This window comes from Carassius carassius, chromosome 21 (genome assembly GCF_963082965.1).
Source record: "Carassius carassius chromosome 21, fCarCar2.1, whole genome shotgun sequence".
NCBI lineage: Eukaryota > Metazoa > Chordata > Actinopteri > Cypriniformes > Cyprinidae > Carassius > Carassius carassius.
The window spans coordinates 10,207,954-10,220,322 of NC_081775.1; the positions used below are offsets into that span (position 1 = coordinate 10,207,954).

Here is a 12,369-nt window from a genome sequence, read left to right on the forward strand (position 1 = left end):
CTGGAAAGCCTACTTTTTCCATTCTATGCCACTGGTCCAATTTATTTGGCATTTATCTTCTAGCTTAGTGGCTCTCAATATTTTTGACTCCCCATTGTCAATAACTATATTGAAATATTTTATGTAGATTAAATAGCAGAGGATTGCAGTAGTTTTATCAATTCATAGAATTTCTTTCAAGGTGTAGAAGTCACGCTTTTTTTTATAAAATTAGGCTTCGTCATATACATTGGGAGTACCGGTTCTTCAAGAGAGGGGGAGCAAACGTTGTTGAGGGGAGAATTCAGTTGTTTTAGTTTATTTTAATACTTGTTTTGGCCCCTTAAGAATTTTGGCCCCCCTGCGTTCTCACAAAAAATATACAAAATCCTTCACTGGGGTAGTACATTTTTATAAGGTACACTAATATGTACCATTTAGGTACTAATATGTACCTTTAAGGTACCAAAATGGAACGTTTTGAAAAGTGACTAGAGACTTTATCTATTTTTTACTAGATGTAGATTTTCTAAAAACATTTCACATGCTTAATAAAACTGTTACATCAGGATGATCTGAGGACACGTGCAAGTATAATTCATTTCCAGAAGAGGTGGATCAATGAAATTACCAGGAAATCTCAAAGCTCCCATTTTCCCATCTGTTTTGACCAGTGATTTATGAAGATATTTGCCCTGCTAATCATTGTCAGTAGAGGATATCCCCGTTCCCACAGCGAGCACTGATTAATAAACACTGAAATCCTCTTTATATCAGGATCTGTTTCTCCATTCATCTTGTGATGATCTTTCCCGGAGGTAAATGAATGTTACTTGCAGCCGGTGGTGATGTCATGCTCTCAAAGGTCTTGTTTTCCTCATTTGAATGTTTTTCAGATCAGTGTGATGCAGCTTAGGGTTAAAGATTTGGGTGGGTGAACCAAAGTATGTAGGTTCAACCCCCCCACATGTTCTTAAGAGCTTTTGAAACGCCCACCATGCAAAAGATCTTCACTGCTTAGACCGAACTCTTTGCATCTTCACAAAGCTCTGCTGAAGGTTTGGCTGCAGTGAGTGCATTGGACCCTGGTGCCTAAACTCAAAGTGCTCAGTGTTCCACTGCGTCCTCTGATACATACAGTAGTCATGCCATATGCACCACACCAAATGAATCATGCGGTGGGAAGCCCCAAACTGAATTGTTATGGCTTGCGTGTGGGAGGGAGTCACCATGCTCATGAATGTGTCGCAAGGCTGGTAAATCAAAATCCCTGGCACCATGAGTGCGGTTTGATGACATTATTATCCTAAACAAACACGTGGCACGTCACTATAAAAAACACTAATATGGTGAGTAGCTTTGGGTAATGAAACCATCACATTTTTGAATGGAAATAGCAGAGACTGTATAATAAGGGGGAGATGGACCACTCACAGAAAAATGAATGAGAACTTGAAAAGCTAAATATAGCATCTGCATGTAAGTCAGTCCCAGCTTTCAGTTACAAAAAGAGCCTGTCCTTGTGTCCCCTACAATAGACAAAAGAAATACCAAAACATATATAATGAATTCAGTTTGAAAATGCAATGTAAATCAGAGTTGTTCTGAAATGAGGCAAAGTTCTCAGTTTTGTTTTATTTTTTTTATTTTTTTAAATCAAATATAAATGCATGTCCATGTCATATTTTCTTTATTAAATAAACATTACTTATCAGAAAGAGAGAGAGAGAAATTCTATGCTATTTTATTTTATGCTTTTTTATTGTTATGCTATTTTTATTTTACATTAACAGTGTAATCTATATTTTGTTTATGAAAGCCAAGTATCAGTCTCAAGTTTAAGCTTTTTACATTTATTCCATAATAACTCAAGGCAGTCACAATTATTTTATTATTATTATTAATAATTTTTATAACTTATTTTCAGTATTAACTTCTATTCAGTTGTTGTTTTTAATATTCATCCTTTTAACTATTCATCATTTATCAAAGCTCTGTAAATAATGGTCACAGACGCAGAGATTTACTGTAAATTTCCCCAAGCTGATTACTCACTAAAAACACAGGTCACGTTTTCAGGCCATTTCAACTCTTATTTTGATGTAACCAAGTAGTGTATGAGTTGTTTATTTACTTTTTTTAAATAAATTTTCCCAGTACCACCATTATATTGTTCATTCAGACTGATTCCCGAATGCACTCAAATGCATGTCACAGCCGATCATAACCAGCCATATCGCAATGGAGAAATTGGCTCCTCTTATGTGACTTTCCCCCATTCATTCTCAATTACACCCCCCCCACCCTCAGTAAAGTAGGGGGTCTGTTAAAACTCAGTGGGCTCAGGGGAGGCGAGACAGATGCCAACTCCTGCTGTAACTTTACCTTGTGTTGCTGATTCTTTAGAAAAACAAGTTATTTATACACTTTATAATATTTGTTTTTTTTTCACACTACAATTTTTTTACTCTATTTAAAGGAGACACTGCCTCCCTTGCTGCCCCTGACATGAATACTTTTATATTTCTGTAATTATCAAAATTGCATTATTAAAAAAAATAAAAATGTAACTTTAACGCCTACATGTTCTTTAAATTAACAAGAAAAAATTGGTATGGCAACCATCGTTTTCATCAAAACCACAGATATTTTTAGGTATATGGCTATTTTTGTACATTTAAGACATTGGTTACTGTGGTAACATGGTATTAGACATCAATATGAAAAGATATCTAAATGTAAAATCACACAAATTGACGTTCTTCACCTCAGACGAAAAACTAAACTAAAAAAAACAAGGTTTATAGGTTCCCATTGTTGTCTACATGATTTTTGGAAAGTTCTAATTTGTAAAATTATTTGTGCATGACTTTATTAATATTCATGAGCTAATCATCACCATTTTGAGTCATCACAAGCAGCCAATCTGTGCGTTCATCACTTTTAAATCCAAAGTGGTCTTGTAGATAGCGTTTGTGTATGTGCAGTGCTGTCCCGAGGATGTTTAGAGGTCTTGATTACGGTACAGATGAAAGCTAATCAGCCGTAGTGACCTGTGCCAGCCAGAGGAAAGACTGGAGTATGTGTGTGTTTGGGCTTTGAGGAAAAGCATGTGATTGCACATTGACTTCCTTTCCTTTCCTTCTCATAAGCTCAGTCCAACACAAACACAGCTTACATCCACACACACACACACACACACATACACAGAGGGCAAGAAGGGAATGCATCCCTTTCCCAGTAAAACATCACTTCAACACTATAAATGGTCAAGCACAAAAGTGATTGACCTGTTTGGATTTACACTGCGTTTCATTGGTCACCGGACAGTCAAGGTCGTTTTCAAGTCAATTAATGGAATAGCAGAAGCCGTCTTCTGCTTACAGTCTCTTCCTTTAGCCCCCATGTCTGAGACTGTTTGTTTCTCCCATTATGCTCTTGTTTGGGTTCGACAGCATTCCTGGCGAGCTTGTCTAGATCTTAACTGTGCTGTTGATGGGTACTGCGTCTAGAAGTTTTGCCAGCTCAATGAGTTAGTGCTGCAGGCCCGGAGCGGCTCATTTGTGTCTAACACTGTTTGGGAGGTAATCTTGTCTTCTACATCTACCTAAGGCCTGGAAGAAATTCTTCCTCTTTTCACCAGATCCAAGTTTTTCAGCTTTCCTCCATCAGTCAATGATGGCGGACAGGTGTGAAGTGTCCCATCACTGGATTTTGACCGCGTTCCCTGGACTGTTCCATGGACTGTTTTTGTAACCATTTTACAATATATTTGAGGTTCACTGTTTTAGGGTGTTTTCACACTTGATTCAGTTGCTCGATCCAAACCGAAGCTTGATTGCTCTCTCTCCCCAGTGCTACGTACAGGATTTGTATGTTTTAAAGTTCAAAACATCACTCAGCTGTGACATGTGATGATGCCATTATATCAGATTCAGTGACAGAACTTTGGATTTCAAATTTTATTATGACTGACAGCCTAAACATGCAGAACACATCGTTGGAAATCTTTTATGTTATTGTGAGAAGTGCAGTAATAATTTGTTCATTGTGAAGTTGTGGTTAGACAGATTCGACTGTTAATTTGTTTTGACTGTTGATTTGTTAGTTTGGTTTTATTTAAGATTGTGTTTGTATAAATTGTGCTCTTTTAATACCTGTTACAGTTTTTTTTTTTCAATTAAACTTAAATGTATAATTTGGCTGATGCCAGAATGGGGAGAGAAATGGTGTACATTGAAGAAGAGCCATATGTAGGCACCAGAGTGAACAGTGTAGAAACCTTCCACATATGTTGTGGCAACATGGTACAAACCCATTCATAACAGCTTGACAACTGCACAGTAACACCCTGGCAACTCATCCAGCATCATGGTGATGTGTTTTGCCATGGGAATCCGAACACCACTTATTTTTTATTTTTTAACTTGAGTGTTAAATCGTTTGTCCATTTCCTCGTGGCAGTCCTACATCAACACACTGGACTAGTTTATCCTTGGCCTGTGCCGGTTTGTGATGGAGAAGCCCTTGGCACTGTCCATGGCCAGAGATTTGTTCCTGGGTGTGTGTGAGGGGAAACTCCCTTTCTAAATGCCAGGCTTGTCAGTTTGTGTTAAGAAAGCAACATTGATTTGCTTGATTTCAAGTAGACTGAATCATTTGATTTAGGGTAGATTTGGGCAATTGAATATGGTTAACCTAATGGCTAACTAATCACAGATGACGGATTGGAAATTATGTAACAAGGAAGAAACAAACAGATAGGGTTGATGGGCAATAATACTGAGAGTTAAGACGTGATGTTAGAATATTAACTCATTTAACATGTTTCTGTGATCTCGGTAGTTGCACTAGATCTCGTTCTAGTCCCATAATCAATGCAAATCTGTTTTATTATCTACCTGGTAAAGATTCTAAGTTTAATCATTAAAAATAAATAAATGCACCTGTTTGCTTGCTGTGTCTCCTTGGACCAATTAAGACTTATGAGCATTGAAATGAATGAAGTCACTAGAAAATGGTTACAATGATAAAATCCTGAGTAGAAATCAAAACAATGTGAAACTATGGATATACAAATGCAAGAACTTGTGAACTTTTCCATGAAGTTCTTTTGAAAGCCTGGATGCCATCATTGCCATCCAGCACAAGTTTAGACTACAGGAAACTTTTGTTTGGATCGAGGGAAAAGTGCACTTTCCTTCTTACAAGTTATCCAAATAAACTGATCCATATTTTGCAATAGAAAAAAGTTGAGAGCAATGAGTGCATTACTCATAAAAACCATAACAGTGTCAAAGGATGTCAGCATTGTGCTCTCCTTCGTAAGACTGAGGTTTAGTTTGTGTATGTCTCTCCCTAGTGGCCGGATTCTTAATATACACCTCTCTGCCTGCATTTTTCCCTTCTTCCATCACTTGTAAAAGAAGTAAGGGATACAAAGTTTGTCATATTAACACATGCAGAAAGGGCTCCTCATATAAAACTGGCTGGCAATGTTTTTCATTGTTATATAAACCTGGTATTTTTTTATGCAGTTTTTAAAAAATGTCCTAGTTGTAAAAACTAATTTGGTTAATAATCACTACATAGATTAAAATAAACACATTTAAAGACATATAAAAAAGACACATCTTTTATTTTGTGCAGTCATTTTTAATGAAGTTTATTTTTTCTTAACATAATTAGTGGAAATATTTCTCGAAAGTACAGTAAAAATAAGTCGTACCAGGTCAAAATTGCATTGTTGAGGGAGGAAAAAAAAAAACTTTACAACATTACAAATGCAATAAACACATTTCCCCCCTCGCTTAACAACAAATTATTTAAGTTTAATGGTATACAGAACAAAAAATAAAAATATAAAACATACATTATAGTGGCATTCATTATAAACTATATTAATTACAAATATTTAATTACACAAATTGTTTCACCGAAATATAATGCTCTTTTTCTGACTGCAAATGGAAATGCATATAAATTGATTTTTTTTTCTATCCCTCTATGTTTTATTTATTTCAAATATCACGTTCCCCATGACTAAACAAGAGCTGACAGAAAGTGGCACAGCTTACCCCAGTTCTCCCTGTTCATAATAAATGCTAAATGTGTTTAGGAAACTTTTGAATGTGAATTTGTAGAGTTGAGATTGCTCTAGTGTTTACTGGCCACATTTTTCCAGCAGTGAAACTGATCATCACAGCAGCTGATAATTGCTTCAAGTGGGCGGAAATGCTCTTGGCTGCACTTTTGTGAAATTTGATTGATTGGAGCCAAAAAGCCCCAGATGGAAGTTGTCGTTTGGAGCTGGCCTGGGAACAGACTCGTCTATTTAGTTCGGCTGGTGTCAGAAGTGCTGCCCAGGACACCATTCATCAGCATTAGGGCCAAACATCTGTTAGCATGCCTTCTCCATCACTCTCATCTCTTTCCCAGCAGCTCCAGCAGATATGCACGGCCATCAGGAACTCCCAAGACTGACACAAAACACTCTCCGCACAGCTGCTCCTCATGTAAATGTAGAATGAATGTGAAATCGATTGTATTCGGGCTCTCTATGGCCAAGAATCCAGCTAAAATCACAGTCAAAGATAATCCGGACACTCAGAGCAGCTGAGATGATGACAGGTCTGGATACTTCCAGCTTTAGTTAGAATTAGGAATAATTTTTTCATCTAGTTTCGTACTGATGTATGAGGAAAGCCATGAGGTGTTGGGAGTGTGTCTCATAGTCTAAGCATCTGACAATCACTTCTTCATCCCTGTTGTCTTTGTCCACATATATTATTTTTGGAAGTCATTTAAAAGTTTATAAAACCATGTTACATGAGAGAACCAATGGAGAATTTGTCTGTACAAAGTCTCTCTCTCAGATCTGAATGCATTTCTGTGTGTATTTATATATACATTAATAAATAAATGCGTTAGCAGCGCAAAAGGTTGTGGGTTCGATTCCCAGGGAACACACATACTGGTAAAAAAAAATAAAGATTTATAGCCTGAAGGCACTGTAAGTCGCTTTGGATAAAGATGTCTGCTAAATGCATAAATGTAAATATAATAAATGTAAATATAAACAGTACTCTTATATATGTTATGTAAACAAAAACTTTTATCATGATTAATCATTTGACAGCACTAGTAAAATCTATAGGTTACACAGGTCAAAATTGCATCGTTTAGAGAGGGGGAAAACAGTTAAGTTGCATTTACACACAATGTGAATGCTATAAACATGTATTTTGATCCCCCCCAAAAATCATTTAAATTTAATGGTATAACAAGGAATGAAAAGTGTCAAAGTATTCTCTCGGATATGTCACAATACAGAAGAAAAGTTCTGTCATGCTTCGCTCCCATCATAATTTTAAATGCCTTCCCCAATGTTCAAACTGTCCTTCTGTTCTGGTATGAGCTGGAATATTCTCTATTGATTTTCATTGGAATATAGATCTGGATTGATTGCTGGCCACTTAAAAATAGTCTAGCATTGTATTTTCAACCCCTCCTGTTTCTTTATAAGATCATTTGTCCTGCTGAATGATCTACTCTTGATGAAATCCACTTTCTGATGCTGGTTACACATTGCACTCCAAATACCTTGGTAATATCTTTTTTTTTTTTCATTATTAAAATGAAAGGGTGGGAGTATTTCTGGCCTATAGACTGTGCTCACACAAACACAAGGTTTCTCAACCCCAGACATCTCTAAGCAACTGCAGGTGTCTCAGCGTGGGGTATGAGACTGTGGGAAGATCCTGGGATTTGTGCACGCACACACACACACACACTTAGGGTTGATACAGCTAACACTACAGACTGCATTATTCTCTCTCTTTGAAACTGATGTGCTGTGTTTTGTGTGTTCTGTAGGAGATCTCTTCCGTGGATTTCCGCAGTAACTCCGTGTCCAGTCGGACTCCAACTCCACCTGGACGATACTCTCCACACAGCCCCATAGAACGAGAGGTGCCTATTTCTCCTCGACGCAGGTATATATACACTTGTCTTGAACAGATGCTGCTGCATTTTTAATCGAATGACAGATTAAATTAATTTCTAATAAAATGAATTGCATATTTATGTCATGTAAGCAAACTACATGTATTTTTAATCCCAAAATGGAAACAATTCACATTATTTGATTTGACATTATTGATGCAGGCCAGTAAATAATAGAATAAACATTACAAAAAGCGGTTCTAGAGAACAGACAGATATAAAGTTATTTCTGGTGACACGATTAATTGCTTGTTTTTTTATGCATTTTTTTAGTAAGTGGCGCTGAATTAATGCATATAACCCTACAGTTTATTTTTTTGCTTCCACTGATAGATTTTTACATGAACATATCTGTACAGCTGTGAGATTCTGTAATGTGATGTCATTTAGATTCTGTTCTTTGAACAGTTCTCAGAAGAGATTTATTTTGGCTCTTTATGTCAGATGTCTAAATGAGTCAAAACATGGCATTCTTTTCTTTTTCTTTTTTCATTTTGTCTTGATTTCTAGAAAAGGATTATATAATTTCTGCTCCTAATTTCTGCACCCTTCTTCCCTCTTCTACACACCCATGACCCCACCTCCTCCTTGCTCATCCAGTAAGAAAATGTCAAAAATGATCAGCCACGCCTCTTTTTCGGCTGTCAACCAATACGAGGCAGGCTAAACTCGCACCTTTCAGACTGAATCTCTAAACTTTCTTATATCTCTGTGTGTGCAGTTGTCACCGTAGGCTCTGTTGTTGTTCCAACAAGAGTTGAACTAGTTGGATAGGAATTTGTCTTTGTTTGCTCTTGAGGTAAGTCCAAACTTTTCAGGCATCTTCCTCGAACTTACCAAGCAATGACAAGCTAGTTTGGGGGGGGAGAGGAAATATTGTAATGTGAGCCCTGCACTGCGCTCTGTTCTCAGCGCTGTAATGTAATGATGCTGTGTCGACTGTTTTCACGGCTCCATCTGAAGCCTGTTTAGCAACATTGTAATCATAGTTAAGCTGTGAGGGGGGGGGGGGGGGGGGCGGTTGAAGATGGATGGAAAGTTCTTTCTATGCATGTTTCGATAATTTATATCGACTTCACCTCAGTAAATGGCACATTTACAGTATACGGAGGGATAAACATGCATATCCATTACAGCAGGAGGGGACAACCAGGTCCTTTCACAATGGGCCCACTATGCTCCCCTGTTCGATATCCTACTCTTTGGTCTCATTGGAGGCGTCGCACCCATAAAAATGTTGTTTTATGTCCGGTGATTTGAGTACAACAGCCCTGTGGGGGAACTGAGAGGTGCTGGAGAGTTTTGAGGGGAAACTCAAACTCTGTCTGGTTTCAATTTGAAGCTTGTCTCATTGAACAGCCTTTGTGCAGATAGTGAACATACCATTTATTTGGAGATTTATAGTGGCTTTAAATGCTTTTTTTCAGTAATGGCTATTCCAAATGCTTCTTACTTTTTCATTTTCTGTTTTGGACGAGTTACAGAAATGCACTTTTTGTCCTGCACACACTCAAACAGTCGTGTCAGCTATGATATGACATGCATGCTGTCATGTGGGTTTCTGGTGACAACCACACCCAGAAACTCAATCAAACCCTCAATCTCTGATTGTGTCATTCTCCACCCTATGTTTTACGCTGCAAATCAGGTCGAGAGTTCTGTTTGATAGTTTTGGCTATCGGTTAATCATTTCTTAGTGCATGTCGTGGCCTTTGTACACAGCAGAAATCCTGATGGCATGTGTTTTGGCAACAAACCACACCAGCAAACTATCACAAGGCCACTGCGCCAGAAAGGATCTGGTAATATGTTCCTCATGCCTTCATTTAGGAATAAAATAATTATTGTTGGTTTGTCAGTTCTGAACAAGTATGCTCACTCAAAAAGAAAAGGCCTCACCTCACTGTGATCTACATTTAAATGCACTGCATGTCATTTGTTATACATCCAATAATGTACAGTAAGAGTCTGTCTTCGTTTATTAAAAGTTATAAGAGCAGGTTAAAATGTTAATTACTCTCATATGCCTGTATTTTTCCTCCAGGCTGTATGGCAATGCCCCAATAGGTGTAAAGCAGTAATAGGATGCTTGTGTGAGAGAAAGCTCTGTGTTTATGACGGTGCATAAAAATGCAGCTGTTAACCTCCCGCTGGACGGCTACTGTAACTGCACTCTAATCAGCTCATTAACCTGATTTAAGTTTCTCAAAACCCCGCTCTCTTCAATCTTTCCTTTCCCATACAAGTACTGTCTGCTAATTGTTGTATTCAGACAGAGTAGGGCTAACCAGAGGAGCGAGGGGAACAACAACGGAGAGAAAAAATGGAAAATACTAATATTCCATATGATGGAAATATCACATTTTTGAGATTTACCAGGCCGGGATGACTCAAATCCACATTTTAGGTTATTCACTTAAGTTAGTACAGAGCTCTTGGCTATCTAGTAATGTAGAAAGGCTTAGTCTACGGCTATTTGAAATCTATTTTTAATGTTTTAATGTATTTTTAATCTTTATACTCAAAATAACATAGCAGACATAATCCATAATGACATTAGAAGTTGCCATAAGAGCATAAGACCATTCAAACATCTCATTTCACAAAGTATTTTTTAGTTTTGCCTTAAAGGCATCTGTAATCATATCTCTCTTTTTTGCTATAAAACCCTATATTACACTAGTGTGAGTATATGTTTTTAATATAACCCAGAGATCGATTACCTGAGGCCCTTCATCACTTTTAGATTGTCTTTTGTTCCTTGAGTGCTGTTTTTTTCAGGTGGCGTCAAATTTAAATTTCCCTCTCTTTCAGTTTGGACTTTGCCATGCAGAGGTTTGACAGAGACTCCGAGGTGTACAAGATGATTCAGGAGAACAAAGAATCCCGTGCGGCTCCTCGCCAGTCCAACACCTTCAAGATGCTGCAGGAGGTGCTGGAGGCTGATGAGAAAGGTGAGACTTCAGATGTCTCACAACAAGGTTTTTCAGTCAATGTATAAAGTCTGGTCCACTTTCGGTTTACAGACATTGGAGACTGTGGTGCCAAACCATTAAGCACACACTAGCTTCTTAAAGAACGTTAAACGTCCATTAGAAACTGCTACAGGTGAAGGTGTGCTGTTGACAGATGATGAGGGTGGGGGTGGAAGCAAAAGGATGTTGCTCCAGGCGCTGAAGGTTTTATTTGTTTTCACAGAGGCCGCCATCCAGTTTCCAAGCAAGTTGTCTCCAAGCCCCTCCAAGACCACGTCCCCGGTTTCTGGTGGGCAGAAATACCACACCTGTGAAAAATGCGGCACCAGTATTGTGTAAGAAAAAACGCCCAAATCCCTCAGTCTCTGCACAGGCATGCTGGGATTGCATAAGAAGTTAATGAGCCGGTAACTTGATGAAAGTGTTGTTTAGCCTTTAAGGAAGAGTTGTCTCATCATCTCTTGCATTCATTTAAGTTGATGATTGAGTACCATTGAGATGAAATCATCTCAGTGGGTATTCATTCGTATTCTATTACCCTGAGAATTTCACATCAACACCTTCATTAGGTGAGATAAACACTTCACCAATCCTTCACCAAACCAGCTGTTTCAAAACCTAGTGAACTGTCTACCTAGACAGCATTTTAAGGAACGTTAGATGCTCTCCAACAAGAGAATTGCTCAAAAAGGCAACACCTTTTGACCACTTTCTAATTTGTTGTACTAGTACTTCAGTAAAGTATCCAACTAAAGTGTCTTACGATGACCTTGGTGGGGGAAAAAATAGTTTACCTAAAATTTGTGTACTCTATTTCTGTGCTTAAGAACAACTATGTTGTTAGCTTAGCAACATGCTAACATTAATTTCTATTGATTATAATGTTTTGTGATTTAAGTACCCGATGAACAGTTGCTTCATTGTTATGGAAGCCATTTTCCGCCACTGAATAAGAAATAAAAAATGTAATTGCGACTTATCTCAGTTCTGACTTTCTTTCTCACAACTATGAGTTTACATCTCACAATTCTTACTTTTTTTCTCAGAATTGTATGATATAAACTTGCAATTGCGGAATAAAACTTTTAAAGACTTTTTTTGTCAAATGTTGAGTTTGTATCTCGCATTTCTGACAACTTTTCTCACAATTCTTTTTTTCTCAGAAAAAAAAGTCAGAACTGTGAATTTACATCTCGCAATTCTGACTTTATAACTCACAATTGTGAGTTCATATCTCATACTTCTGAGAAAAATTCAGTTTTTTTTTTCTTTCTTTTTTTCAGTGAAATGGACATCGATACCAATGCAGCTATGAATCTGTTTACTTTTTTATTCCACATCGTTAAGGCTAGATGGTATACAGATTCACACATCAAAATATTGTAATTTTTGTCTCTCTGTACAGCAATAA

At 37.5% G+C, this 12,369-nt stretch overlaps 1 protein-coding gene across 3 annotated transcripts in view; it reads left to right on the forward strand.

Annotated features, from left to right (window-relative positions):
• The window catches only part of LOC132097508 (PDZ and LIM domain protein 2-like), a 64,357-nt gene that overhangs the window by 49,520 nt on the left and 2,468 nt on the right, over positions 1-12,369 (forward strand). For all 3 annotated transcript variants that reach the window (XM_059503259.1, XM_059503260.1, XM_059503258.1), the window contains exons 7-9: positions 7,855-7,973; positions 10,798-10,937; positions 11,182-11,293. In XM_059503259.1, the coding sequence (XP_059359242.1) occupies positions 7,855-7,973; positions 10,798-10,937; positions 11,182-11,293 (371 nt within the window). The remainder of the gene's footprint in view (positions 1-7,854; positions 7,974-10,797; positions 10,938-11,181; positions 11,294-12,369) is intronic.